The sequence below is a fragment of the Bemisia tabaci genome, chromosome 10 (genome assembly GCF_918797505.1).
Source record: "Bemisia tabaci chromosome 10, PGI_BMITA_v3".
In the NCBI taxonomy this organism is placed as follows: domain Eukaryota; kingdom Metazoa; phylum Arthropoda; class Insecta; order Hemiptera; family Aleyrodidae; genus Bemisia; species Bemisia tabaci.
In genome coordinates, this window is record NC_092802.1 from 23,841,412 (window position 1) to 23,869,275 (window position 27,864).

Here is a 27,864-nt window from a genome sequence, read left to right on the forward strand (position 1 = left end):
TTTTCATCTTAAATATTTACTTTTTACAAGCATAAAAATAGAAATATCTCATAAAAATAAGCTCTAAGGTACAAATTGACTTTGTAGTAAAAACAACACAACAGAAAACTATGAAAAACACAACAACTGAAAAAGAATAGAACATAAACATAACATCTGATTTAAATTGATCCATGGCTTTGTATGACAGAGCAATAACAAGATGGCAAATGAAAGACTGAAATCATCCATATAGTAGTGCCTTTGTAATCTCTCTCATTATGGCATGCCGCTGAATCGATTTAGCACTGAGATCACCATATCACGCAGTTTCTGAAAAAAAAAAAATAATAACATTATTTTCAGGGAAAAATAAGCCAAAATCACACACATACAAAGCTACAAATTGTGTAAACTAGATCAGGGCTGCTTACACACAATAATGAGTAAAAAACTGTGCATAGATGACTTAAGTTGAAAAACGCATGCCTTAGATTACAACATTGTCAGTCTCCGCTCATACCCACTCAATTTTTTAGAGGATAACCTATAGTTTCTATTGAAATCAATAAATTGACTTCATTTGTTTAAACAAAAAAGAGATCACATAAAATAGCAAGAAAACATTTTGACTGGTTTTCCTAGAGGAAAATAAATCATAATCTGAGATTTTTAAACATTGCAATTGAGTTACACACTTTTCCTACTCTGGACTTGAGCAGGTTCACAGTCTTTCTTGCACTTACATGATATGCTAGTGTTAGACAAGACAGTTGCAGGTGCCATCTTCTTACATGCTTTCAAGGATACGTTTTGAACTCACAACAAACGAAGTTTAGGGTTAGAAATTGGTAGAAAAAGGCACCATTTTACTTAAAAGTACAGCTCTCATGGGCTCTCAAAAGGAATAATACTCCTCATGGCTGTTTTGTCTGAAACAATGTCTATTGTTGCACATTTATGGCTTCCTCACATGCCTCGTTTTTCTAAGAAGACGACAAATTTTAAAGTTTTAGCTGCATCAGTGATCTCATTTACATTAGATAAGACGAATTTGGAAGGAGACTCGATTTCGAAAATTTAAGAGCTGCGACTCTCTTTACTATCACAGCAGAATAGTATTTCCTTATCCCAAAATGTGGTCCAATATGAGGGCACTAACCAAAAGCAAAATCTTCTAATAATTTACCTGAGGTTTGCAATTTTCCTCCAACCAGCTGAAGACACTGGCAGAGAGCACATCAAAGTTTGCAACACTTATGGTTGAAAACGTTTTGTACAGCTCCTCCATAATATTTTGAAACTGAAAGTTAAGCAACAACAATTAGAATAATGGTGTTCGGCTTCGGTCTGTCAAGTTTTCACCCTATATTTCCTTTCCGAAGGAATTAAATAAGTTGTGCAGCAATGAACCTCTAAACAAGGTGCAAATTTAAGCATTATGATGGATGTTTTCTCATAAAATTTTTACGTCGAACACTATTTGTGTAAAATAAATTCTTGACAATAACTCCTGGCAAAGATAAATATTTTTTTGCACATAAATTCAAATTTCCCGCTAGAACCCAAATTTTTTTATATCCGCAAGACTTCCTTCCAAGAGTTTTCCAAAATATATTATTCCACATGCATTTTGCCATTAAGAGTTGATTTATGAGTGGAAAACCTGTTGAAATACTGGAGGTTATACTTTGCTGATTTGTCAAACTCCTAAAATCAAAAAATTCTGCTCCAAAACTAACAATTCACTTGAGCAGACTTGAGGATTCATTTTCAAAAACTGATTTTCAAAGGGATAGTTCGTCAGCGAAGAGTGTTTTTCGAGTCAATATTTTTTGAGTTTCAGGTCTAATTTTTTCAGTTTTATGACTTTGACAAGTCTTCAACTTTCCTTAGAACTTTTTGTAGCATGAATACGTTCAATTGCTGAAAGCACCTTCATTGCATTGCTCCTTAGAGCTAATATTAATATGATTCAGGTGATCAAGAGCGCAAAAAATAACAACTCTTTTTCTACAGACATCTTAGGATCCTATTCATAATATAATTTTGATTTTTAAATTTAGACTAAAAGAATACCTAATCGAATTCTCGAAGAAAGTTACTACAACTAATGGTATTGGGCCCTATACTTGATGTCTATTTCCGCGATATTCAAAGGTCTAATTTGCAAGCTTCATTCTTCGTCAGAGTTGTGTAAAAATGTTGTGTGGCCTTACCACTTGAAACTTGACTTGATCTGAAATCCGAGTCTCCGTTTGACCAGGGGTGTTCTGCTGTGCTTTCACCATCAGTTCGTAATTTGCTTGCATGATTCGCAGAGCCATAACCTCTTTCCTGAGTGCATTTCTTTCTTCCTCAAGCACTTTCTTCTGCCGCAGTAAAAACTAAACAAAATGTAAAAAAAACTATTAATTTAAGATGTAAGCAAATTAAAGCAGAATTTAGATGGGGGACAAGGGGTCTGTTCATAAGTTGGTTGGCACAATTCCCGACGAGGGTTATTGTTCTTCCATAAGCTCTTGATTCCTGTTCATAAAAAAATTGTTCACTCATGGGAGAATAGTAAGAGAAAGTTTAAATTTATCATAGAGACAAGGTGGAAAAACGGTGCTGGGTCCACACCATTTCGAGGGCATAACAGAGGCAAGAAATTCCAAAAATTAAAATTAGAGTCAAAATTAAATTTTTTGAACTCTAATGTATTCTCGGTTTTCCCCCTCGAAATGGTGGACCCAGCACCATTTTTCACCTTGTTATATACAGTTCGGGCTACTACTTAGTATTTTATTTTTTCATTTATCATAGAGTTAAGTATGTATTTGTTTTAACTTAACAAGATGTATTTATATTTCAATTAATAATATAAGAAAGAAGAAAAAACTACAAAACCGAGTGATCACTTAGTTCCCTTCCACTTCTTGATTTAGCTCTTCTTCCAATCTAAGGTGGTCTGAGAAGGTCTAAAATCTGCCATACTGAAACGGTGAAAAAATAGCAGGACTTTGAGAATTTTTCTCATTTCTTATTTTTTGCGTAAGGTTGACGAGGGATGTGAGAATGGCAGCTCCGAGAGGGGTTTTGGAAGGATAGGGGTCTGTTGAAGTTAGGTGTCACAAGGTGCCAGAAAGCAAGCAAAAAACCAGCTCTCACGTATGTATGTTTAGTGAATATTTTGGAATCATTCAAGAAAAATCATGAGACCTTTCAGATGTTGATTTTTAGGCAAGAAGTTTGCAAGGTCTCAAATTGAGCGAAGCTAAAACAACAAAGTCATCTCCCTCAAAACCTCAGCTTCAACAGAGAATCCAATATTTGTAATGTAACTAGTGAATTTAGCATATTACTTAAATTATGGATGCATACCAATTTTCATGAGATTTGGTGCATTACCATGGCCAAAATTCAGGAAAAATGCTTTATTGCGCAGAACTTTAGGGGGGGGGGGGTTGGCCTGTAATCCCTTTGAAAAGCACCTTGGAAAAAATTTCATAGAGGAAAGTGTCTCAGTTTGAACCACAAAATACGCAGGCCAGTGTTTTGATCTTGGATCATGGTATAATTTAAAAACTTTTTGATGAAAACAGATTCTTGATCAGGGCCGGATTTAGCTTTTAGCCGCCCCTGGGCAAGCTACATTTTGCCGCCCCTGGGTCTGCAATATTTCGCCACTATATTGTCAACAGTATCTCCTCCTCCCCCTCCCCCTCTCCGCACTCCCAACTTCCCACGCCATCTCATCTTGCCCCCCCCCCTCGTGCGCCGCCTGGGCGCGTGCGCGTAGCTGCTTCAAAATGCGCCGCGAATATATAAAATGGAATGGATGGATGAGACAAAAATAAAATGTGGAGAAAAAGTTGAAGCTTAGCTCAATGTATTAGTTGCAATGTATTTTCGGAAGATCAGGTTAAAAAGTTTTTCTCCGGGTTTTTAGTTTAGCAAAGCTGTCAACCAGAGCATCAACGTCTAAATTGATTATCAAGTCTGCCTCGATGTTTAAAATTGCCGTGTTGTTTAGTATCACTCCAACGAACGATCATCCTAGCGCTCAAGGCCGGACCTAAGGGGCGGCAGCTTTGCCGCTCCCGTCAAGCGTCAACTCCCTTCCTTCATACAATTTGCCGCTCATCTTTTCACTTCGCTCCATCTCTGTCTCCATTTTTTCCTTTTTTCTCGATTTAACTTTCAATTGATCCAGTGCTAGAATTTGCGGCCCCTCAAAATTTGCCGCTATGGGCAAGTGCCCCGGTGACCTATAGGTAAATCCGGCCCTGTTCTTGATTACAATAAGTGCACCAAAACTTTAATCTGACAAGCTGATAGTATAACTAAAAAAGTACACCTCTGTCAGTTTATGACTTTGCAAACTTCTTGCTGGAAAATAAACATTTTTCTACATCCAAGATTTCCCATGATCTTATAGTTTTTCCTCAAAAATGGGAACATCTCAGTTAGCTTCCGTTCAAGAGGAAAAAAATTGATTTTGCTAATGAGATTGAATAGAGGTGTCGTCAGATAAGATGACATTGTTTACTTTCCGTCTGCAAGCGTTTTTGCATCACTACTATCCACCTGAAAACATCGGAGACTCTCGCAGAAGCAAGAACGCAAGCTTAGATAAGTTTTATAATACTTTCAAACCTTGTAATATTTTAATTTTTAGCCACATCGAAATCACAACCACATAAAAGTTGCGAATCATGATTGATAAGTAGTTTTTTTACGATACGATCATGAGGCGGATGTTTTCAAGGTGAATAGAAGCAAAAGCCGCTTTGTGCACAGGCCTTCGTTCGTCATCTGCGCTTGCGAACCGAAAGTGAACAATGGTCAACTTATCTCAATCAATGAATTTTTGAATGTCATTGAATGAATTTAAGACGATTTGTATGTAAATATGTTTATACCTATCAGTACCTTTATTTAGAAAATGACGTTTTTGTGAAGCCAAATGTGCAAAAAGCAAAAGAATAAATAAAATAAAATAAAAATAAAATAGAAATCTGACAACACCTCTGGGAGCACTCAGGAGAACGAACCTGAATATAGTCAATGGACTTCTGAAGGACTGTAGCTTTACTCATTTTGTAGCTTGACGCATCTGTGTGCTGACACGTGTGGACAAGATCTTGGAGAGAATCGTAACCTTTTTTTATGGCGTCCCTGCGTTTTTGCTCCGCTTGGGTGTGTGCTTCTCGTCGCCTTTCCTTGTAGCTGACTGGAGAACCTTTTCCTTCACTGTCATCATCTTCTGAAATGCCATCAATTTCACAAATATTAATTTCAGAATAGGGGGCTGTTAAAGTATTAGGTAAGGCAATTCGAAAATATCACAATCTTGTGGTGAATACGTAAGATAGTTACCATGACCACTGCTGCTTCCACTTGCGTTGCCAGCTTGCTGCATATAAAGAGATCCTGCACTGCTTGACCTGGAAAAATTCTGCTTCCGCCCACTAGGACTTGGTGGCTGTTCTTTAAGATCCATGTCCTCCCTGTGCATACAAAATTTTTAAGTAAAGAGTTTGGGCATAGCAATTATAAAACCGAAAAACACATACATCAACTTCAAAACTGGGATGTACTATTTTCGGAAAATGTGTCGACCAAAGTCATAACAAATTCAAAATTACCAATTGGTTTTAAGACATAAATTTTTTACCTGTCTTTTCTGAGAGAGGCCCAGAGCTGGGAACTTATGCATACGGCATCATCAGTTGCCGCACACTGGTCTCAGAAGTAGAGGATAAATGAGCCTTAAAGAGTAACTTCATTGGCGCTCCAGTACATGGCACCGCTAGCGTGCTCTATGATTTAGCCATCAACATACTACTGAGTAATATGAGAGTTCGAAACTTTTGATGTGTTTTCCAAATTATTACTTGCACATTTATCTTGTGGAATGTTGAAAAATGTGCCGCTTAATGGTATGAACTTTAGACTGAAGAGCAAGGAAACACTATCGAACAGCAGCAATTAGGCGAAAGCATATGGAATTTGGAATTTCAAAAGTCGCATGAGTCTAATTCTATAAATCATCCACAGATATAGTTCGGATACGATTGAAAGCGATAAAATAATAGCATTTCATCGATAAATATGCGAGAATTATGCATGATAATCTCTTATCAGTAGGTTCATTGAAAGATGTTGTTGAGTGCTAAAACAGATCATGCTGTAAGGATTGTTATAAGATATTACCGATTCATAAGCTTGAAGATGAGAGGGAAATGAAATATCGCACCATTACACCAATTGTAATGGTGCAATCAGTGTAATTAATAATAAAAATAACAAACAGTTACTCGGTCACTTACATGATAACAAATCAGGATGTTTCAGTTCCGTTTGGAGGTTAAGAATGCGATTGCAGATTGCATGATTGCGTACACGTCTCCCTCCCACCACCCGCCTCTCCGCATCATCGTCGAGTTCAACGGTGATGAAAATGTTAAGTCATTAGTTTTAAATTAATTTTTGGTGAAGGGTGACTGTTGAACGCCTTTTAACAGCATCAAGAGTAATAATTGACGAAAAATCGGAATACAAAACTTTTCATCGGTCCCAGCAAACTTTATTATAGCGATAAAAGTAAATCGTAACATCTCTTTCTAGCGTTTCAAAATTTCCCGCTATCTCTCTTATCACTTGCATCGATGGCAATCCACTCGTAAACATTGATGCAAGTTGTTGGCGTTGCGAGAGTGTGTAATAATGAAAATGAAAGTGTGAGTGAGATGATTTATTTTTCGCTTATCCAGCGTAATTTTGTGAAAGTGAAATCTTTTAATCAGAATTGTATAATTCATCTGCCGTAGTTTTATGTTTAGACTAACAAATATTCAAAGTGTTTTATCACTGTGAATCGTGTTTTTCAGTGAAGGTGTTTTCCCCTTATCACTGAATTAGTTCCTGAAACGCTCCCGTATCGCCTCCTTTCAGAAAATGTCCGCTATTTCCGAGTGCTTTCTTGTCTTCTACACCATCTCTTCTTGACGCTCTAAATCATGATTATCTCTGCATTTGACTGTCATGTCGTTTTGAGATAAAATAGGAAACGGACCTGAAACCCCCTGGAACTTTCTGCATGATCTCAGGAAGGTTAGCTACACAGGTACTCTCATGTCATCTTCCCTTGAATGTCCCCATATGTTTTAATAAACAAGGGAGTTTCATAAATCTGATGTAATTTCCCTGAAGTACTTGGCATGAGCACTAATTTGCCTCACTTTTTTCTTGTGGTGATATCGAACCATAGAGTACATAGAGTCGTAATGTAAGTGGGAGAGCTGGTGCCACTTTTAAGCATTTTCCATGTCCCGAATTCCGAGACTCCTGTGTGACGCCGGGTCATTTTTTCGATACGTAATCGATTGTTTGCGATACACGGGTACCCGGCCATCCGATGACAACAACAACAACAACAACAAAGGAGATAGGAATTACCACGTATTCCACACCGCCATTTTGGATCGAAAATGTATCGAAAAAGTGACCCGAACTCGGCGCACACCGGGCTCGGAATTCGTCGAGCAGAACATGGCGCCAGCTCTCCCATTTACATTACGACTCTCTGTACTCTATGTATCGAACCTACGAGACTTGCATGCCCAAATCTCAGTAGGTAGGCATCTACATCAACTCCTGTAGGCGCTCATAACAACCCCTTTTGCCAGTACTATTTTTAATACAATTTATTTTTACTTGCAATATCTTGGTGTGACTTAATTTTACGTATGCTAAATCCAACTTAAGGCTATTTATCCACATCCTAGATTCTGATGTGGCTTAACTGGGGTGGGATGTATCACTTAGTTATCTGAAATGAAGACGCCTGCATTTTTTGTCCTTTTTTGCCCCCGAAAAGGTGTAAGCCCTCGCACTTCCGTTCAAACTTACTTCATTTAGAAATTGCTTGAGATGAAATTAGGATTTGGCCAAGAAATTCACTCAGAACAGAGATCAATTGTTGCTTGAAATGCAATGTACTTCTCGTAGCTAAAGTCTGTCTTCTTTCTTTCAAATTTTGGAATTTTTTGTGGCAAATAATTCTCTAAATTTGTATGCAGGAGCTACCATCAATTTTTTGGCTATGGAGTTCGTATTCGCAAAGAGTTTGGACTTAATCAATGCAATGAATGGTTTGACCACACCTAGAACCCAAGAACAATTTACTTTCCCTCATAGAAAATTCAAGGGAAAAACTTGCACCTGCAGGGGATCTGGAAACCTGGAAAATCCAGAGAAATTCAAGGAATTCATAGAAATAGACAAAGGAATTCCCAGAGCATTATTCAGCAGAAGTCAGCATAGTTAAAAGGACCAACGAGAAAAAACAAAAAGTGACCCAAAACTGTATGTAATAAGGTGGAAAAATGGTGCTCGGTCCACACCATTTCGCAGGGGAATTAAAGCGGAGAAATTTCTAAAACTACGATTAGTGTAAAAAATTAGAGTTAAAATTCTTTTGACTCAAATCGTAATTTTTTGAATTTCTCGGCTTTGATTTCCCCGCGAAATGGTGTAGACCCAGCACCATTTCTCACCCTTGTTAAAAGGATATTAAATGTAAGTGGGACATTTGTTTGGCGGCCATAAAAAGTCAGGGAATCAGAAAATGAAGAAAGTAAGAAGACTCTGATCTGCTTTATGAGTGAATCTATGTTTTCATTTCAGGTTCATAATGAAGGCAATCCTCGTGCTCATTGGTACGTTGGTGCATCTGGGCATCAATGAATACATACCCCCTGGGCCGAAGTATCCATGTCCAACACGGAGGACTTATCTGCATTCGCCGGAGTACGATCCTTGTCACTGTAAATCAGGCTCTGATGCGGGTCTTTTTATCGAGTGTGAAAATACTAATTTAGCAAACTTGGCTTTCAGTTTGAGCTCCTTCGCAGCTTTTGATTCCCCTATTGAAGAGCTGAAAATAAGTCGTGCAAATATCTGTGAGTAAAATAAAATTTGTCTCTTTCACTTGATTTTTGAGTTGTTGGATTGTTACTGTCATGTTTCAATAAGGTGCGACGCGGTTAATTTCACAATTTGGTTGAAAATTATGAAAGTTTATGATTTTGCTAACAGAGTGCCCGAGAAATAATTTTCAACGCACCTAGACCACTGGCAATTTTTGTGATTTGAACAGAATTTTTGGACCTTCTATGAGATCCAAATGTTGACTATTAAAAAATTTGACACATCTCTAAAGTTCAAATTACACTTCTTAGACCAGGAAAACCCAAACACAGGTCCCATTGCACAGGTTGTTACAGTCAGGGAATACTGATAAAACTGGGAAATGTCAGAGAACTTTGAAAAGTCAAGGAAAAATCATTGAGCCACCATCATCAGCCAATCATTTGCTTCTTAAAATAGGTCCAACATTTTGCACAACTTTTGCCTGAAAACTATCCATCTCAATCATGTGTTTTTTTGTTTTTTTAATAAAGAGCGAGAGCCCCCTCTAGATAGGGTTAACTTTGGCCGTAGTCGCCAGACAAACAGCCACTGCACATGGTTAGTACACATACATGCTCCAGGATATTCTAATTTTCAGGGATTAAGACTGAGATCTGTTCATCTAGTTCAGCAGATCTACTCATCGTCGTGTCTTTTTAACCATCTGGCATAGGTATCCTCAATCGTCAAGGAATTTTACCGAATTGCACTGAGGAAATGTCAGGGAAATTAATTTTCCAAACTCTGCGGCAACTCTGAAGATGGTTTTTTGTTTGTTTTTTAGCTGTTTTTCATGGTGATATTTTTTACGCTCTGAAAGTCCGCGTCTTGCGCTTGGAAAGCATTCCCATCCACGAATTTGATGCAGCTTTATTCCGAGGTATCAACTCCCATCTGCAGCAGATACATATTGTTTCAACTAATCTCACGAAGTTTCCAGAGAAATCTCTTGAGGTGAGTGTTTTCAAATTTTTCATACCCTCCAGAGGCCAAGGCAAATGGTTTCAGCTTACATGATTTTCATCCTGTTCTCGAAAAGACAGAAACACAAATTTTTCTTGGAAACTTTTTTGGAAAAATATTTCCATACTGTATATTTTCAATTTAAGAGGTAATTGAAAAAATTTCCAGCAGAAGATTCCGAAAGATTTTTGTATGTGCAAACCAACCTGAGGTCAAGAATTTCATTTTTTCAACATAATTTGAGTAATATTCCATCGTTTTAATCTCTTCATGATCAATTTAAAGATATCAAATAACTTCATAGGTAACCGGGAGTTTTTCAGGTGTCATGGGGAAACCACCAATATCCAATGTCCATTGTTTTTAATTCATCTGATCTTGACAGAAGAGGAGCTTGACGCGTTTGGGGATTCTTTTCTTCAATCAACTCCTATAATAATTAATTTTATAACATTTTTAAATCCTGTACATGAAAGGTTTGTACAGTTTGGTGAATTTTTTTCAAAATGAAAGAAACAGACATTAGCAGTTTTCGCACTACACAAATCAAGTAATATGGCAATTATGTAATCTCCACCTTTTTTGTAGGCCTTGAGGAATATTCATCTTGTGCGTCTCGATGGTCATAATATCTCTGCTCTACCTGAAGATTTATGCCGAGGATTTCCAACTGCAGAATCATTTCAACTGTCGAATGGAAGCTTAGCAGAAATTTCAGTGGGTAGTTTCAATTCATGCAAAAAGCTGAAGAAACTGTTCCTGAGTCACAACAACATAACGCAGTTGAAAAGCAACCAGTTCAAAGGACTGCGGGACTTGGAGGTTCTGGACTTGTCGCACAATAAAATTTCCAAACTAGAGGCATCGTATTTCAACGACTTGAACAAATTAGGATGGATCAATATGTCACATAATGAATTGGATTCGTTACCGAGGTAAAGTTTCCAACAAACATGTAAAACTCACTACAGTTGGACTTACTACTAACTTTATTTAATATTAGCTCCTAATTTTGCAACAAGGAATCACTACTTTTAGCTCATTCATAATCGCACCCTGTATAGGGAACATTAAAGTGGGAGAGGAGGAGGAGAACAGGTAGAGGAGAAAATGGGAGAAGGGGAAGAAAAAGAGAGATTAGAAGAAGAAGAGAATGAAAAAGAAGAGGAAGCAAAACATAGGATACAGAAGCCGCGGAAAAAAGGAGGACAACAAAGAGATGTAAGGAAAACGAGGAAGATGAAGAACAAAAGGTAGGAGAGAGAGGCGGGAAAGAAGAGGAAGATGTAGAAGAAGAAATAGTATTTGTCTGTACAGGAAAATTAATAGCCCATTTATGTTATTTCTAAATTGAACCCACATTAATTGCCAAATGTAGTCCAATTTTACGAAGGTAGCTCGATAAACGATTTTTAACTCGTGTCTGTTTTGATTTTCCATCGCCTAGTGTAAGAAACTGGTTGAACCAAGAGTTGGACGATAATGAACAGTTTTAGCTCCCTTATCAAAGTGGAGCATCACTCATTTTATTTCATGTTTTTCTTTTGTGCACAAGGAAAAATTAGATTATCCTAACTAATATGGCCGGCAATTGGTGTAGGTAAATGAATTTAAAAAACTGACTCTTGAAAATTTAGTTGATCAGGTTATTTTTTTATTATTGGTTTATTTTTTAATAGCTTACACTCCTACATTTATAATTGATTGAAACTTTAAGTTATGATAAACGAATAATTCTTAAATTTTTTGACTAGCTTATTTAAACACACATCATTTTCAAAATGTGATGATATACTTAAATATTCCATGTTGACTCTGCAAAAACTGATGCTTTGTAATTTTCTCTTAATATCGTCGACTTTCCAGCTATGTTGCCAGTCATCTCAACATTGTTTCAATTTTTTCTTCGAAACTTTTGCATCCATCTTGATGAAAATTTCAAGAATTAATATCAATGATAAAAGAAAAATTAGGTAACATTTTACAGGAATTATGTTAATTAATTTCTCTGTATAAAATAGGATAAGTCTGAGGAGTTTTGCAACCTTAGGCGCAAGTCTGAACGTGCCTGTGATACTTTGGCTCGAAAGTGACAACATTTTCACTCCATATGTATACTTACATTCTACTTATTTGTTGTATGTAATCGTTCTTAGAGAGAAAATCTCCTATACCTAGAATGTGAGAAAAATATTAGGGTGTCTTGAGAGCAGAAAAACTGGGGAGGTCAGGGAGATGATATTGGTCCGGGAGATTTCAGGGAGGAAAAATGTGTAACCGGGAGAATTTCAAACTCCCGTGCAAGATTTACATTTTTCGCACAACTTCATGGTATATGGTAGCTTTGTTTATTTTTGCATTTTTTTTCCATTTCGAAAAAAAAGGATCGGGGGAAAGTCAGAAAGATAGAAAACTGAGTGGTAGGGAAAGCCTGGAAAGTCAGGAAGATGGGGAAAATATTTCCGTACACCTTGACAAGAGGGGGAAAAAATTATGTTCCCCTAAAAATGAGTTTGGGAAATCTGGTGTTCAGAACTTTTGGGTTACAGTGATCTTTGGTGTGTCCAAAATGGCTGAAAATAATATTCTAAGTATGCTTTTTGTTTTTGGAAACTTCTCCAACAAAAGTATCCCACTCTTAATCCTCGATTCCGATGTTTTGTTTCGCCATTATTGCTAACTGAGTAAAGTGTTCTTGTAGAAGAAGCAAATGTTTTTCTGTTGCATAATGGTTTACTTGATTTTATTTATCTACTTATTTCAGAGGTGTCTTTGCTAGAAGCACTGTCCTGAAAGTCCTGAATCTGGGGAACAATAGAATCAAGCGGTTGGATCCGAATTCCTTTAGAGGAATGAGATTAATTCGGCGCATCTTCTTAAATGATAACCTTATATCAGATCTTGGGAGGAATATATTCAGTGCCATAACCAGAATTGGCACGATTGATTTAGCACGGAACAAGTTGAAGAAAATTGATTCACTTCTATTTTCAGGCCTTCAGTATGCAGAGGTGAGTGAAATTGTGTAGCTCTCCTATGATTTTTCTTCTTCTTTACAAGCTGATCACCAAACCTCTTGTTGTGTGTATAAAGTTCTGTTTTGAGAAAATACGCAACTGAGTGGTTTTGCTTGAGCCTCCTCTAGCACCACATTCTTTTTGTGTAACAACTTAATATGGGAAGCAGGGATTCTGTGTCAGGGATGACAATTGGAAAAGTCTAGAATCTTTTATAAGAGATCATACCATACACTCTGATGAAGCGATAATTTTATGTGTACATCTGATGCCTTCAATTTTAATAATATATGTATCTGTTCTTGCACTTAGGCATGCATTGTTGCTTCTTTGTTGTTTTCTGGATTTCTTACTGGCCATCAGCACTTCTATCGAGCGCTATGATAGACTAAATTAATAAATTATACTGGTCTTCCTTTCAGTTGATTGATGTCTCTAAGAATGAAATCACTGAAATTGAAAAGGAAGCTTTCAAAGACATCTACTTGGCGGAAGTTGATCTCTCAAAGAACAAAATATCAAAAATCGCAGCTGGTGCTTTCATCAACTGTAACAACTTAACTCGCTTGGATTTCACGCACAACCAAATCGAACAATTCAACAAGTTTTCTTTTGATGAAAACACTTATGCTTTGTCTTTTCAGCTGTCTCACAATCTGCTGAAAGATATGTCTAAAGTAAGTTACTTGACTGCTCCATTTCTTTTTGTATTCTTACAAGCCTTCTACTTCAAATTCAAAGTTGCTTTTACGCAATGTCAATTTTTATTTTACTCTATTTTCCCAAAAAAATAAATACTCATTTTACTGTAGCAACACCCCATGTTTTCATGTAATTTTTCAAATTCATTTTTGTACCAAACAAAGTACGTGAAAAACGAGAATGCCTGCATTTTTTGGTAAAAAAGACAAAAAAGTCCAAAATTTCTACACTTCTATAATGTACTAGGTAATCTGTATTATTGAAAGTTACTGTGTTTCTTGATAACTTTGTAAATTCAATGTAATTTGTAAAGTTATATATGCGGGAGGAGGGGGAAATGGACGGCACAGAGAATAACGCCAGTAGAATCGGCTTTTTATACTAACAAACTTTGATCACAAAACAGATACGTATATACAGGTAATTGTCCTGGGTCAACGCTCGCAGGTGAGGTGCGTTAGTTAATACTGAAGAGTAAACATTAAACTTAGAAAGGTCAATCAACACTTATCAGTTTTTGTCATATTTCATGACAATAAATGTAGATTGGCCTAAGGCATATAGCTCTTGTTGTACTTACAATAGTTTTAAATAAAATTTGTTCCAAAAAAAGAAAAATGGATTCCGTTTTTCATTTAATTGAGTTTTAGCTGAGAAAAAAAATCAGGAAACCCCAAGGAAATTTCAAATCAAATTCCGTCTACATTGGCTGTAGCCAATTTTTTTTTTTAAAATTTATTGATCAGCAAATGCCTCAAGATCTTATTCTCTGCCTTTTGTATATTCTTTTTGAAAATCTGAATATCCCAAGTTAATTCGTTCTCTTTTCTTCTTATTTTTAGATACCATTAGCAAATATGACAGGTCTGAAAATTTTGAACGTGTCTCACAATGAAATCACCACTATCCCAAGGAACACATTCCCCAAACTCTACAATATTTTCATGATCGACGCCAGTCACAACAAAATCGAAGAAATTGCTCATGCCGTTTTTCAGCCGTTGCTCAGCCTACGCTTTCTCAACTTGCACAATAACTCTATCGAAGAAATCAAGTCTCCCACTTTTGGCGCGATGTCGACAGTTCTCGAATTGGACTTGAGCTACAATAAACTCTTTGCAATTGGCCGTGGTGCCTTCAATAAATTGGACTCCATCAGCCTTTTAAATTTGAGCCATAACGCTCTGCAGAAGGTGACGGACATTCCTCCTGGTTTGACGAAATTAGACCTAAGTTACAATCAGATATCGGAAATAACGCCTCTTAATTCATGGCCGTCTATGAATGCGCTTCTGTATTTAAATTTAAGTCACAATAATCTGCAAGATTTTCTTGTTGGAGGCTCCTTCTCAAATTTATTGACGTTACGGTTTCTTGACTTGAGCTTCAACCAAATGTCCATCCCTCCAGTCGAGAGCATTGCGGAGCTGTCTTCAATGCAGGGCTTAGATTTACAGGCAAGTACATAACTATTTTCATGTTTCAGTTCTTTCAGGATAATTTGATCAAACGTTTTGATTTATCTCCTCAAGACTCAGATGACAAATAATGTCTTTCTGTATATGGAGTTTTGAATGACAACATTGTGTCTAGAACCAGAAAAAACCAAGAAACATCTGGATTCATCAGGGAACGAAAAATATCAAATTGATTTGTCAGAGAATGGGTCTGTTGCTACACAATATTAAACATGGCTGATGCCAAGACAAGGCATTATTGTTGACAGAATGATTTAAAGAGTAAGCGGGAACACTCTTGAGACTGCTTTATTGCCTTATGGTAACGAATGCTCTCAGCATAAAAAGCTGGTGGTAAACTTTAATTCTTACTTAATTTGTGGTAAAGGATTTACTTGGTAGTATCATTTTACTTTTTGTTTTTCAACATCAAGAAATAACTATGGATTTCTTTCTCTTATGAATTTTTTCCTTCTCCAGGGCAACATAATATCGGAACTTGGCCCTAAATCATTTGGGAAACAGGGCGTGCTGAGCAACTTAAATCTAGCAAACAATGAAATCAGCATCATCAGCGTGGGGGCATTTGAAGGATTGATTCAACTCACGCATCTCAATCTGTCGTCAAACAAACTATCCAGTGTTCCAAACGGAGCATTCTTCAGTAAGTATCGTCCTTTTTTAGAGGTAGCTGTCACTGCAAGTGAAAGAATACCGCTTGTGGGCACTAATAGGAAAAATAGCGGCTCAAGTGGGAGAGCAAAAGAACGAAAACTGATATAAGGAACTGAAAGATAGAAAATATATTGAGATAAATTTAAAAACTTTAACAAAAGACGTGACACCTAGATTTAAAGCGTGAAGGGTGACAAGGTCTATGTAGTGTACGCATGGGTGTACAGTGGAAGGACTTTGAGAAAGATGCAGCCCAAGCTTATATAGACTTGTTGATGTCACCAGTGGTGAGACAACAAGGCTATGCGTGATTGGTTGGCTGTAATCAGTGTAGCTATCAGTTGCAAGACTGGTCATTAGATGAATGGCTGATGGCTGGATGATAATGTTGAAAACTGAAGATTGAGTCAAAAAGTAAATGAATCCAGACATTATTAATGACTAAAGAGAGAAATGTAAGGAGCAAAAAGAATTAAAAGTTCTGGGACTTGCAGGGCCCATGACAGTAGCATTGGGTCACAGGAGTGCCGAGAAAACTCTGCCATAACTTCTGTGCATTCCTGGGAATAGCATTCTCAATTTTTTATATCTGCAAGGATTTTGCTGAAAGACACATTTGCTGCAGTGGGGCAGTTAGTGAATTTTTTCTGAATCCCTACTCTGAAAATATGAAAAAAATAAGTATGTTTTGTCTCAGTGAAAATGAACAAGGTTTGTTAATGTTTGGAACTTCATTAAACTCTGCTCAACGTCTCAAGGTACGGCAAGTAAGATGCGAAGATGAAGGGCGCAATTTGGAATGTAATTCAAGTTCCTGTGCCTTTACAAAGTTTTTTGTCCGCAAATTACATATCGATGGTGAAACTACCAGACCATGTATCTCGGTTTGCTACATTGTAGACTTCTTGTCATACTTCATTTTTTAAATGGAAAACTACTCAATATTAATTCTTGAAAAGTTCCGTGCTTTTTCTTTTCTGTGCAAAGAAAACTCTAAGGAAATTTCAAGAAATAATATTGATTTATATTTCCTTCAAAAAAAAAAAAAAAAAAAAAAAATGGGAGCGGAGACTTTTAAACACAGTAAATGAGATATGCGGTCTGGTAGTTTCACCGTTGATATGTGTATGTTGAACCATTAACTTGGTCTTTGGCCGTTAATTGCGTAATAAGAGTCCACACTTTACGTTCTTTGGGTACTTGAGGCATGGAAGTTGAAGGTACAATGCAGAGCACACCTCAAAATGCTATGTCTTAGTCATTGACTTGCACTTGTGGTGACTTGTGAACTGGAAATCTTTCCTTTAAGGGTTGCACTGTGAAAAGATGAACCAATTAGGGCCCAGTCACAAAGTCTGCCCATTTTTATAGAGGGCTTCTTTATTAAATTTAAGTTTTCTTGCAAAGACTGCAGGGAAGATTTTTTCAGAGCAAACAGTTGTATCATTAAGGTTTCAAAATGAAATTCATTTGTCAAAACCAAATCACTGATTAAGAATAGAATCCTACATGAATAGTTGCTTGCTCTAGTAATGATATCAGTGCGCAATTTATGTATTTATCAGCAATCAGCATTTAAAAAAATTACTGAAATGTTGAATATCTTTCCTTCTCCTGCAATGTTTGTGATTTTTTTATCTGCAGTAAATGAAGTGTAAAACTGAAAAGAAATTAAAGTTATCAATTTTAGTTCAAAAAACCCAATTTTAGCTGCACCGTTTTTGTCATGCGCTGTGCAGGATAGTCCTATCCATATCTTGTTTTGTTACGTAAAATATCTATTGGTTCATCATTTATTATTCCAGGTTTAGTTGCATTGCAAACGCTTGACTTGTCTTACAATGAAATAGAAACATTGGATAACAAGACAAACAGTTTGTTTGAAGACCTATTATCTTTAGAAAATGTAAGTATTTTTGCTTTTAATTTTTTTCTCTCTATCATTTATCGTGATTATCGTGATTTATCGTGAAAAAGTGAGTACTATAATAAATTAAATTGTTTCAAAGATAAAGTTTTTGCTTTAAAATCATGCAGACTTCCAGTCTGATAAGCATGAGATCAGGATTTCTAACTGTCAGAGAAACTTGGAGAGTCTGGGAATTTTCAGCGACTTGCAAGCGTCAAGAAATTTGTTGGAAAAGGAAGGTAACTTTGCAAGCATTTCGTTGGCTCAGTAATTTCAACCAGTGCATTTAAAAGAGCGCAGATAACTTTACAGTGCTTTTTTCAATAGTTGGTCTGTTGCATAAATAACGTACAGCCAATCGATCAAATTTTTTATAGGTAAAATACAACAGGAATGATGCTGCATGCAAGATACTTTTCAGTATACTTCGAAATATGAAGGCGCGAGAGTGAATGCACTGTAAGCATCATTTAAAAAGTACCACCATGGAACACCTCTTCTCTTCCTTCTCTATATCTTCTCCACCTTTTATATTCTCTTCATCTTCCATTTGTTTCCATTTTGTTTTCCCAAGTTTATTATATTGCATCGTCTTTTGATCATAACAATTTTTTTTTCAGATTCATTTGAGTCATAATAAAATCTCATACATTTCCCGCAAGACGTTTCCAAGTATTCCTTACACCAAATTCAAAATCAAACGTGTCGATTTAAGCTACAACACTATACCGGTCATGACCACTGATATGAAGTTTGGTACTTCTACTATCATCTCATTGAACCTGAGTCATAACATCATCAATGAAATAACTCCTTGTAAGTAATTCTTACCTTTTTAATTATTTTTCACCCAAAATTTTGACGAACAATCATTGTTGAAAAGATTCATTTAAGATTATGGATCAGTTTGTGTTTGAAAAATTGCAAGGGGGGGTGGCTTGGGTCAGGCCTTTTTTCATGATTTTAAAGGGGGAGTTAGAAAGTCAGCTAAGATTGCCTCACATTGATTTGTTCTCCTTCAAAAAATTGAAATGGAAGTGGAACTTTTTAAACACCACAAGTGGGATACCAAGTCTGGTAGTTTCACTGTCGATATACTGTTTGTCATCAGCTGAAATTCATTAGCAATCAACCATTTGAATTTCACATACCCTCTCATACTGAGAGAGGTTCTTTTGATTTTTACTCTTTATCTGACAAGTAAGTTAATACGTTCGTTAATCCTTTTTTTTTGTATTTGACCATCTGTGCGCTCATGTACTAACTTTTTATTTAAAATTTCAGTGGTGATAAAAAATTTGACATCACTGCATGAACTTGATTTATCGTACAACAATCTGGACATCAATCACATTGAAAAAGGAGCTTTTGCTTTACCTCCAAACATGACGTATTTCAGCATCGCAAACAACAATCTAAAAACCATACCTATCGATGACATTCTGTCATCACCGAAAAAGTTGCACGTTTTTGACATTAGAAACAATCAGTTTCCTCACTTAACAGATGAACTACTCAGCTTAATTTTGAATGGAACGACAGTCTTGTATGACGGTGAGTTTCTTCAGCATCAAAATTTCTGATTTTTTGTCTGTTACTTCTGCTGTTTTTTTCTCTATAGGTCACGACTCTCAATTATTATGTCTGGAAACTTTAAGACCAAGTGAAATGCACTATTTGTAAGTTGGTACCTGTATAAGTCAGGAATCTTTATAAGTTGGTGCTAATACCTGGTTCCATTGTTACCGATTTCACGTTACATAAGTCAGCGCTCTTTAGAATTGTGTAACTCTGGGCCAATAAAATTTTTTTGTCTTGAGGGATAAGAAACTCTCCTGAATTCCATTTTCCTACTTTTAAATTCACTCCAGTTTTATCCAATTTTAACCACGAGTTTTATTTTAAAGTCCCTCTAGTTTTATCCAATTTTAACCACAAGTTTTATTTTAAATTCCCTCTCTGATTATTGTTCATATTTCAATAGTGGCTCTCTAAGAAAATGCAAAGCACATTTCCTTTTGGAACTGGACATCTGATGAAACTTCAATATTTATATGATTCTGAAATTGCCTTTTTGTAAATATACTATTTAAAGTTTAAATTATGTCTTTTTCATTTCTGATAATTTTATTTTTTTCATAGGTAACTCTTTCGCCTGTAACTGTTCAGCAAGGCGTCTATACCGATTTGTCAATCAGAATCTTAATCCAGTGTCTCACTACTCTTCGCTGAGGTGTTCTAAACCAGAGACTCTTCGAGAACGCCTTTTTGTAGCTCTAAACGAGGACGAACTAAGGTGTGACTTTGATTCTGATGAAGAAAATAATATTGACTTCCGGACAACACCAGATGTCATGTTCAATAAACAGTATAAGTAAGTTGTTCGATTCTATTGTCTTCTGTACTTTCTGCATTTCAAAATCTCCACTCTATATCAGAAACTAGGGGGCTACGCCCCCTGGCCGCTACGCGGCGCAGCCCCCTGAAGGCGCCCCGCGCCATCAATGGGCCGCTTCGCGGCCCTATTTTTACCTTCTATCAATGTTAGTTTTATTTTTCCCCTAAAAATTACGATATGAGGTATACTTTACTTTCAGAATGAAAGAACTTTTGGTTTTAATGAATAAAGAAAATTTTTTTTTTTTTGAAGTCAAAAGAATGCGTTTTGGAATGACTGCTTGATGAAATATTGCAGTAAAACAACGAACAATGATAATCAGGTGATAATTGAGATAGTCAGGAGTCGGGGATTCAAACCCACATCGTGATCTAAGTGGATGCATCCGACGTCTTAGACGACTGGGCCACCGCTCGTATAGTGATGATCGGTGTGAATCTTGTGTAGATAAGTATAGAGCTGATGCGCAGGCTACCCAGCTACTGCGCAACCTCCTCGACCACTGCGCATCCTCCCGCGCTTAGCGGTAGCAGTTCCGGAGCATTCCGTAAATTCACTCAATTTTATAACTTGATTTTAAAAAAATCTGGGTCCCATCTCCAAAATCTGATTAGAGCGGGCTCATCTAGGGCTTATTACCTGTCGATTTACGCAAAAATCATAGAAATCGGCCCGGTAGAACGCTCAAACGAACTATGACAAAAAGTATAAATTTACATTGTTTTAATGGGAGAATTCGCAACTTTACCACTTAATATTAAAAATCCTGGGCCATATTTTGAAAATCTGAAAAAAGTTGGCTTATCTAGAGACAATTGCCTGTCGATAGCCGCAAAAATCATTAAAATCGGCCCGGTAGAACGCTGGAGCTAAGCGTCACCAGTTACGCAAAATTAGGAGGTCTTGGAGCTTATATATATGATACAATACTTTCTCTCTAAAACAAATCAGCAAGGGACTAAAACTATTTTTCGTTTCGGAGAAATTTTCATCATAATTCCTTTGTTGTAGAGAAATTTTTGTTATAATGGGTGTCGTCAATTTTGAATTGAGAAGTATGTTCAGGGAAAGTGGGAGGCAATTTATATTTCGGCACAAGATGAGTTATCACATGATTAGTGCTGTCTTGAAAAATGCTTGATTTTAAAATTTTAAGATGTAATACTCTCTTTGACCCGCAGAGCATCACAAATTTGATGAACGGTTCCTAATCTTGACTCTGTCAAATTCATTGAGATATTTATTGTCATTTCCCGTTTCCATTGAAGAATTTTTGGTCTGATATTATCAGAGGATGTAAAATGTAGACTGTACTTAGAGCGTACAAATTGTATGTATTTTAAAGACAAAAATTAAGTCTTGTTCGTGTTCTTACTCATCAATCATTGGTAATCAGAGATTGACCTTCTGTTGAATAAAAATAGTTTTATAAGCAGACTCTGTATAAGAAGCTCAGATCATCCTTTTTTTGGGAATTCACTGATTCCTTGACCTAGAGCCCAGCCGCTCCTCTGCAAAATCTTGAAAGTACGACTTACCTCCTTTTTTTTCTACTCTCATTAATTCTGTAAATGGTAGGAAAACACAGTGATTGTGATATAGTAATGGTAGCTCATGAAATTTCATTCCTCTCAAAATTGTAGAATTTCATCCTACGTGAAGTTATCTGTTCTGCCTTCCATTTCAATGCTTTTTTTTAATCAGTTCCAGAGCCCTTAAAGGAATCAATTTCTCTTGGAAAGTATCCCAAATAAAAGATGACATTGGGGATTTGCTGATGGTGGTCAGACCTAAGTCGAACTTGGGTTATCATGAAGGACCAAAAGCATTATTATCAAAACTAGTTGCTTACAACATTAGATCTGACAGAATCTCCAACGTTCCTTCCTCTGATGTAAGTTGATGTTTTTTTTTTTTCTTAAAAAAAAGTTTTTTCTAAAGTATGTGACTGTCTATAAAAAAGGGACCTTTTTAATGGAAAACTTAAAATTAGGAAAATCTGCACCTCCTGCTGTCAAGAAGAGCGCCTAAAGAACACTTTGATACATGTATAAAAACACAAAAATGTTAAAAACAACCGAAACGGTAACAGTTAAGCATTTGAAATTTAAGAAAGACTCTTTTAGAAAAAAAACTATTCATTTTTAATAATTTATGCTCTTGGCTGAGGACTGTTGGATTGTATATACTTTGTCTAAATGTCGTATATTCGTGTAGGAACAAACAAAATTGCTTGAAATTTATCCTTTTGGATACCTGAGAGGACTTTATTGAAAACTTAAACACTGACCTTCATAACCCAATGTAACATATAGCTTACCCGAACGTTTTGCTCCTAAATCCTTAAAAAATTACCGCGCTTTAAAGTTTTTATCTCATGTTTTGCTTAAAGAAAAGAAGAAGAATAAAGCTCTTTCCATAGAAAAATTTCATCACAGATTTTCTTTTGCCATCTGATGCACTTGAGCATCTCTTCATCTCTGATATCATATTCAACCATGATCAAACATTGATCAAACTGTTGGTAAGCTTTCTTTAAACTTGAATATTTGATGACAGCTGCTGACCATCGACTATAAAATATCAGCAATCTGCCAGTATTTGTCGGGAGATAGTGAGGCTGTGAGCGTCGAAGACTGTTTCAGATAACTTGTCCTTTTTTGCTCTATGGGAATAGAGAATTAATCCACGTATACAGCAAAAAAGGACGAGTTATCCAAAACGGGCCTTGGCAACTAATATCAATAAACTGTAGGCAAATTCTTGCCAAACTTTGTCCCGAAAAAATCGGAACGTGAAATTCCTCACAATTTGCCAGAGGTGAGGATGACTATCTTTGGGGAAAAATTAATTTCTGTGTGTGGATTTGATTTATCTATAAATTCGTCAGCTCCACCTATCAGCGGCTAAAAATCTATCGTTCATAATATAGAGACCCCAGGCTTCTCTTTGATTGAGATCTAGCAGATGAAAAATCTCAGCAGAAACTTTTATCTTTTCAGCTACTTTTAAAATTGTACAAATAGCTTTTGGTTTTTGATAAATTAGATCATTCTAAAATGTTTCTTGTTTCCATATGATGGTCATTTTACATTCTCTCATTATTTGTATATCCCATTTTTACCACTCCCTTGATTGTGATAAAAATGAACGGAGAAGGGACTGTCATGACTTGGAGTTCAGGGAACAGCCTTCCATGAGACTCAAGTCTACCTTTCTTTGCAATTTTTCGTATAACTTTTTTTTGGAGTATAGAAATCAATAATCTCTCCTATCAATTAGTCCTCATGTTGTTTTTTTCAGGGACCGTTGCAACTTTGCCTATTCGCTCAGGATAGCGAGGGGAAAATTCGGGACAAAGTCACCGATCAGTGTGAAGATATTCTCGTGAGCTCTGCCTGGGATCAAGGATTACATCGCTTTTTGATTCCTGTACCATTACTTATTTTGTTGTATTCTTTACTATCATTTTAGTGTGTTGTGTAATTTTTACACAGCTCTCATGAAAGTCACCATGAGCATTTTAAATGCTTAACTTTTGTGCAATATTTTTCCTTCAAGTTTTATTTTTTTTATTTTTACGTAGGTGTTTAAGTGTACTTTTTTGAAACGTATGTTTTTCGTTCACTGCTAAGCAAGGTGAACAAAATTTTTTTTCCCTGAGTGACCGTATCATTAGATGAATTAGAAAAAAAAACAATTTTTTTTCCCAAGCTTTTGTCAGTGTTGAGAGTTCTGTACTTTATTGCAACTGTCCATAGAGAGATTTAAACTGTTAGTTGATGCTTTTTTTTCCAAAATATTTTAGGGAAGGGTCATCTCTTAACTACCAAACGGCTAGACACATTTATCATTACAAAGTTACCAAAATTTGTGTTGAACAATTGTTTTTAATTTTTTCCCCAAGCCGTTTAGGTGCAATCAAAATACTCCCCTAAAGGTTGTTATCAGATTTTTTTCTGCGCTTGTCGATTTTAGTCTGCACAAAAAAGTATCAATTTACTAATTCTTTGGATTTTTAATGGAAGTATTTTTATATTTTGTGAGGATGAAACTTGCATCGCTTTGAGTTTAACAGTAATTGAACATCAATTTTCGTTATTAATTGAATTCGATTCAGAACTATGTTTGTTGGCGTCATAGATTCGGCATATCGATAATCGATCTCTGGAAGCAATTATTTTATTTCAGCACTGATACAATAGTATAAATAAGATCTGTGTATGAAGATAGTTTTAATTAAGATGATCGTCTAGGTTTTCAAATTAGGTTGAAGATTTCGCCGAGAGTAGCACTGTTTCCTTAAGAGAACCTCATAATGTCAATTGATGACAGCATTTATTCACAGTGATGCGATTTTTTGATCCGCAGCATCTCTCATTCTTTATTTAGTTAATCATTTTTTGTCGTTGTTTCTATCAAACTTGAATTGAATACTCAAAAGCAACGAACTTCCAAAATTAATTAAAGGATTAATGGTCGGAATTTACTGGAGTCAGCCTAAATACATTTTATGTCACTTAATTTCATCTTATATTATATTTTATCAACAAAGAACTAAGCTACTTAATGTCTCTAAACTCTCTGTAAAGTTACTCTAGATTATGAAAAATACTCTCACAAAATTCGAAGTTTCTGCGTTGCTTAATTTTCTGCCTAAGAAATGAAACATCAGAGGAAATTAGGCAACATCTGATGTCGTCAGGCTGACTCCTGTTTAATCCGTCCAAATGTTGTAAACAATGCTCAGATTTGCTCAATGTTTTTTTGTATGATTTTACATAGGAACGATGTTTTTAAGCAACATTTCTATATTTCCAGATAATTTAAACAAGGAGGCTTATTTTTAGTGTGTAATAATACTCATCGCACATAATTCATATGATTAAATTTACTTACAATTTTTACTGGGTTGAAATTGACCAAGTAAGTTTTAAGGATAGGATATCTCAGTATTGATTGTTAATTGAAAAATCGTCGATCAAAAAACATCTTTTACAATCTGGCTGAAATCTCATTCAACCGACAACCGCTCTGACTCTGCGTCTCTTCATCTCAATGGAAATACCTATTCGATAGACTTACATTTTTTATTTACTGATTTGACAATTATGGATTTAGATCATGGTAATTTTTAACCTTTTTTAATCCAACTTGCATTTTTGAATTGCTCAACGATTTTTTCAATGGTGTCGGCACTTTTGATTTATTTCACAATTTTTTAAGCACTGCCCCACATGAGTGGAAAAGCTACCTCTAATTCAGTAGAATAGTATATGCATACATCCATACTACTGTACTAAGGAAAAACACCGTATGAGCCTTCAGATGTTTCCATATTTCCTTCAACAAAGAACAAACCTGCTGGAAAAACTTTGAATACTTTTCTTTCAATTTTTCAGACAATTTTGTTCGCAATTTAATCTAAAATATCTGAAAATTGCAAGAAAATGTATGCATAACTTTCCTAAAAAATACCTTTTTCCCTGAAATTTGGCAAATTTTTAATGTCTTATACGGCTTTCTTCCTTACCATAGTAGTATCATTATCAGGTCTAAGTCTGATTATTTAAGACTTAAAACATCTTGTCTATTCTATCCCTGAATTTCCTCACCAGTTCTACTTTCATAATACCTCTCATAGGATTCTCATTAGGATATTCTAGGATCTGTGCTAAAATTTCTTTTAATGAAAAAAGTGAATTAATGAAAGAAGTTTTTTTCAAGACTTTTGCAAGAATTCTTTAAGGTTTTAGCCGTCATCATAAGAAAGAGGTGAAATTTTCCTTAAAAGGGAGGCTAACTCTTCTCCTCAAGTAACACAATTGGATATTTTTGTCTATTTTTTGTCAGAAAAAGATACAAATTTTTGCCAAAAGAGATGGTTTGCTTCCTGATTTTTTTAGGAGTTCTTAACTCTTGTTAATTTACCCTGACGTGGACTCAAGCTATATTTACGATAAAAAATGAAGACTGTATTCTCTTTAGTGAAAAACTTTCATACCCTTAGCTGTGGGATGAATTTAAACAAAAATGGAATGTTATCTTCTGAAAGCAGTTGAGGATTGACTGTGGATGACGTGCCACCTTGCGCAGAAACATTGATTGTTAATTTACTGCATGTGACTGTCAAAAGTAAACAACTATCTAACTATCTGACATGAGTTCTACCTTAATCAGTTTTAAGTGGGAAAATAGATCTGTTGGTAACATTGTTAATAACAATGCCTGTTTTATTTTAAACTTGGTAATGTTGCATCAGAACCTTGTTATGTTTCCGAAAGTATTTACCATAATCCACTTGTAGGATGAAAAATATGTTTCTCATACTCTCACTATTCTTGTATACTTTTTTCAGTGAAAGCGTGTGGATCTACTTAAATTTCCAAGTATTACTTAGTCTTTACCACTGTACATTTATTCGTGCTAAGTTTTTCTATATTAAATTGTAATGTTGTTTTATTGTGGCTGTGTTCAACAAAACTTAATTATTGATAAATAGTTTTTAAAATGAAGTAAGATGAAGAAAAGGTAAAAACGTAAATACATAAGAGTTTTGTAAAGTTGGTCTACAAATTGTAAATAGGTAAACATGTTACTACCACGAGGGCATTTCTGCCATGCTAAGGAAAAAACGCCGTATAAACCTTCAGACATCGCCTAATTTCTTCCGATGAAATATCTCCCAATTTTTCAGTGAATTTTCTTCTCAATTTAATTTCTAAAATCTGAAAATTTCAAGATAGGAAAGATACTCATAAATTTCCTAAAAAATGAATTATTTATAAGGGGAATTATGACAACAGTTAAATGTTCAAGTGGCCTTTTCCCTTGGCATGGCAGACTTAGGATTATTATCAAGATACTGAGTTTGATCGAAGTTGCTGATGGTATTGAAATGATGCAGGGTTATTATGGTTAGTAGTGTATGGATTTTTACTGCGTATTTTTATTTTTGTTTGTGACGCGATTGTTTCTACTATCTGTAGCTTACATTACATTCCATTCCTTGATTTGATAGCTAAATCATTGACCCATGTTTGTTATTAAAATATTGGAAAATGAGATTTCTAACTTCCGTTCTACACTGTTCTTCACAGAGTCATAGAGGAGTGTTTTTTCCCTTAAAATTTTGGACATGTACGCAATTTTTTTGCAAAATAATTCTATTTAAATTTCAAGTAGAATTTAATTTGTAACTTACGAATCCATCAAATTTTAATTTTAAAATGAAACTATAGTGGGAGTAATCAAATAACAAGAAATCAAACTTAATTTTCTAAAATACTGGTTTCCTTTTAAATTTTTGGCAAAAAACTGTCCAGAGATGACTTTCAGATATTTTTCTCTGAAGGGAGCACTCTGTAAACCCTAAAATAGAGCTGAAAGTATGCACACGATAAAGTTAGTTTTTTGATTCTACTAATAAAATGCTATATTTCGTGCTCACACATTGTCAGCTTTATTAAGGTTTACAAAATAGAGTCTTTGATGAAAAACAGTTGAAATGTGCCTCATGTATAATCGATTCCTTTTTGCCATGAAGTTAAAGTGAAACAGTATTTTAGCAAAATATGTTCGATATCTCAATGATTACTTACCTTTTCTACAAATTCACTTGTAATCCTAATCTTGTTACTATTGTTCAGTACATTTTGAGTTCTGAACTATGTTTTAATTGGTAGTTCATGACTATGAACACATTTTAATTTTTTCTATGATAAAAGTTTGCGGAATGAGAAAAAGCCTTTAAAAAGTAAATAAAATACCTAATCATGTCATCTTCTTATCTCTAGTTACCTT

The 27,864-nt window shown here is 35.5% G+C and overlaps 2 protein-coding genes across 5 annotated transcripts; one reads left to right on the plus strand and one right to left on the minus strand.

Moving 5' to 3' along the window:
• On the minus strand, positions 1-8,904 carry LOC109043262 (max-like protein X). Of its 3 annotated transcripts, none has more exons than XM_072305522.1 (6): positions 8,724-8,904; positions 5,344-5,474; positions 5,019-5,230; positions 2,199-2,366; positions 1,169-1,282; positions 1-312 (listed from the first exon to the last, which is right to left on the minus strand). In XM_072305522.1, exons 1-6 carry the CDS (start codon positions 8,768-8,770, stop codon positions 259-261), a joined length of 726 nt encoding a protein of 241 aa, XP_072161623.1. In that variant the 5' UTR covers positions 8,771-8,904; the 3' UTR covers positions 1-258. The 3 variants fall into 3 exon arrangements, with proteins under 3 accessions (XP_072161623.1, XP_072161625.1, XP_072161624.1); XM_072305524.1 differs by lacking the exon at positions 8,724-8,904 and adding an exon at positions 6,297-6,442; XM_072305523.1 differs by lacking the exon at positions 8,724-8,904 and adding an exon at positions 6,181-6,336.
• LOC109042320 (uncharacterized) lies at positions 6,651-27,213 on the plus strand. Of its 2 annotated transcripts, none has more exons than XM_019058997.2 (14): positions 6,651-7,093; positions 8,656-8,930; positions 9,725-9,894; positions 10,492-10,838; positions 12,668-12,914; positions 13,343-13,597; positions 14,465-15,079; positions 15,560-15,743; positions 17,560-17,660; positions 18,284-18,479; positions 18,948-19,217; positions 19,806-20,037; positions 21,766-21,955; positions 23,365-27,213. In XM_019058997.2, the coding sequence occupies exons 2-14, from the start codon at positions 8,663-8,665 to the stop codon at positions 23,533-23,535; spliced, it is 3,246 nt and encodes a 1,081-aa protein (XP_018914542.2). In that variant the 5' UTR covers positions 6,651-7,093; positions 8,656-8,662; the 3' UTR covers positions 23,536-27,213. The 2 variants fall into 2 exon arrangements, with proteins under 2 accessions (XP_018914542.2, XP_018914541.2); XM_019058996.2 differs by having other exon boundaries at positions 6,651-7,080.
• Positions 27,214-27,864: the final 651 nt, after the last annotated feature.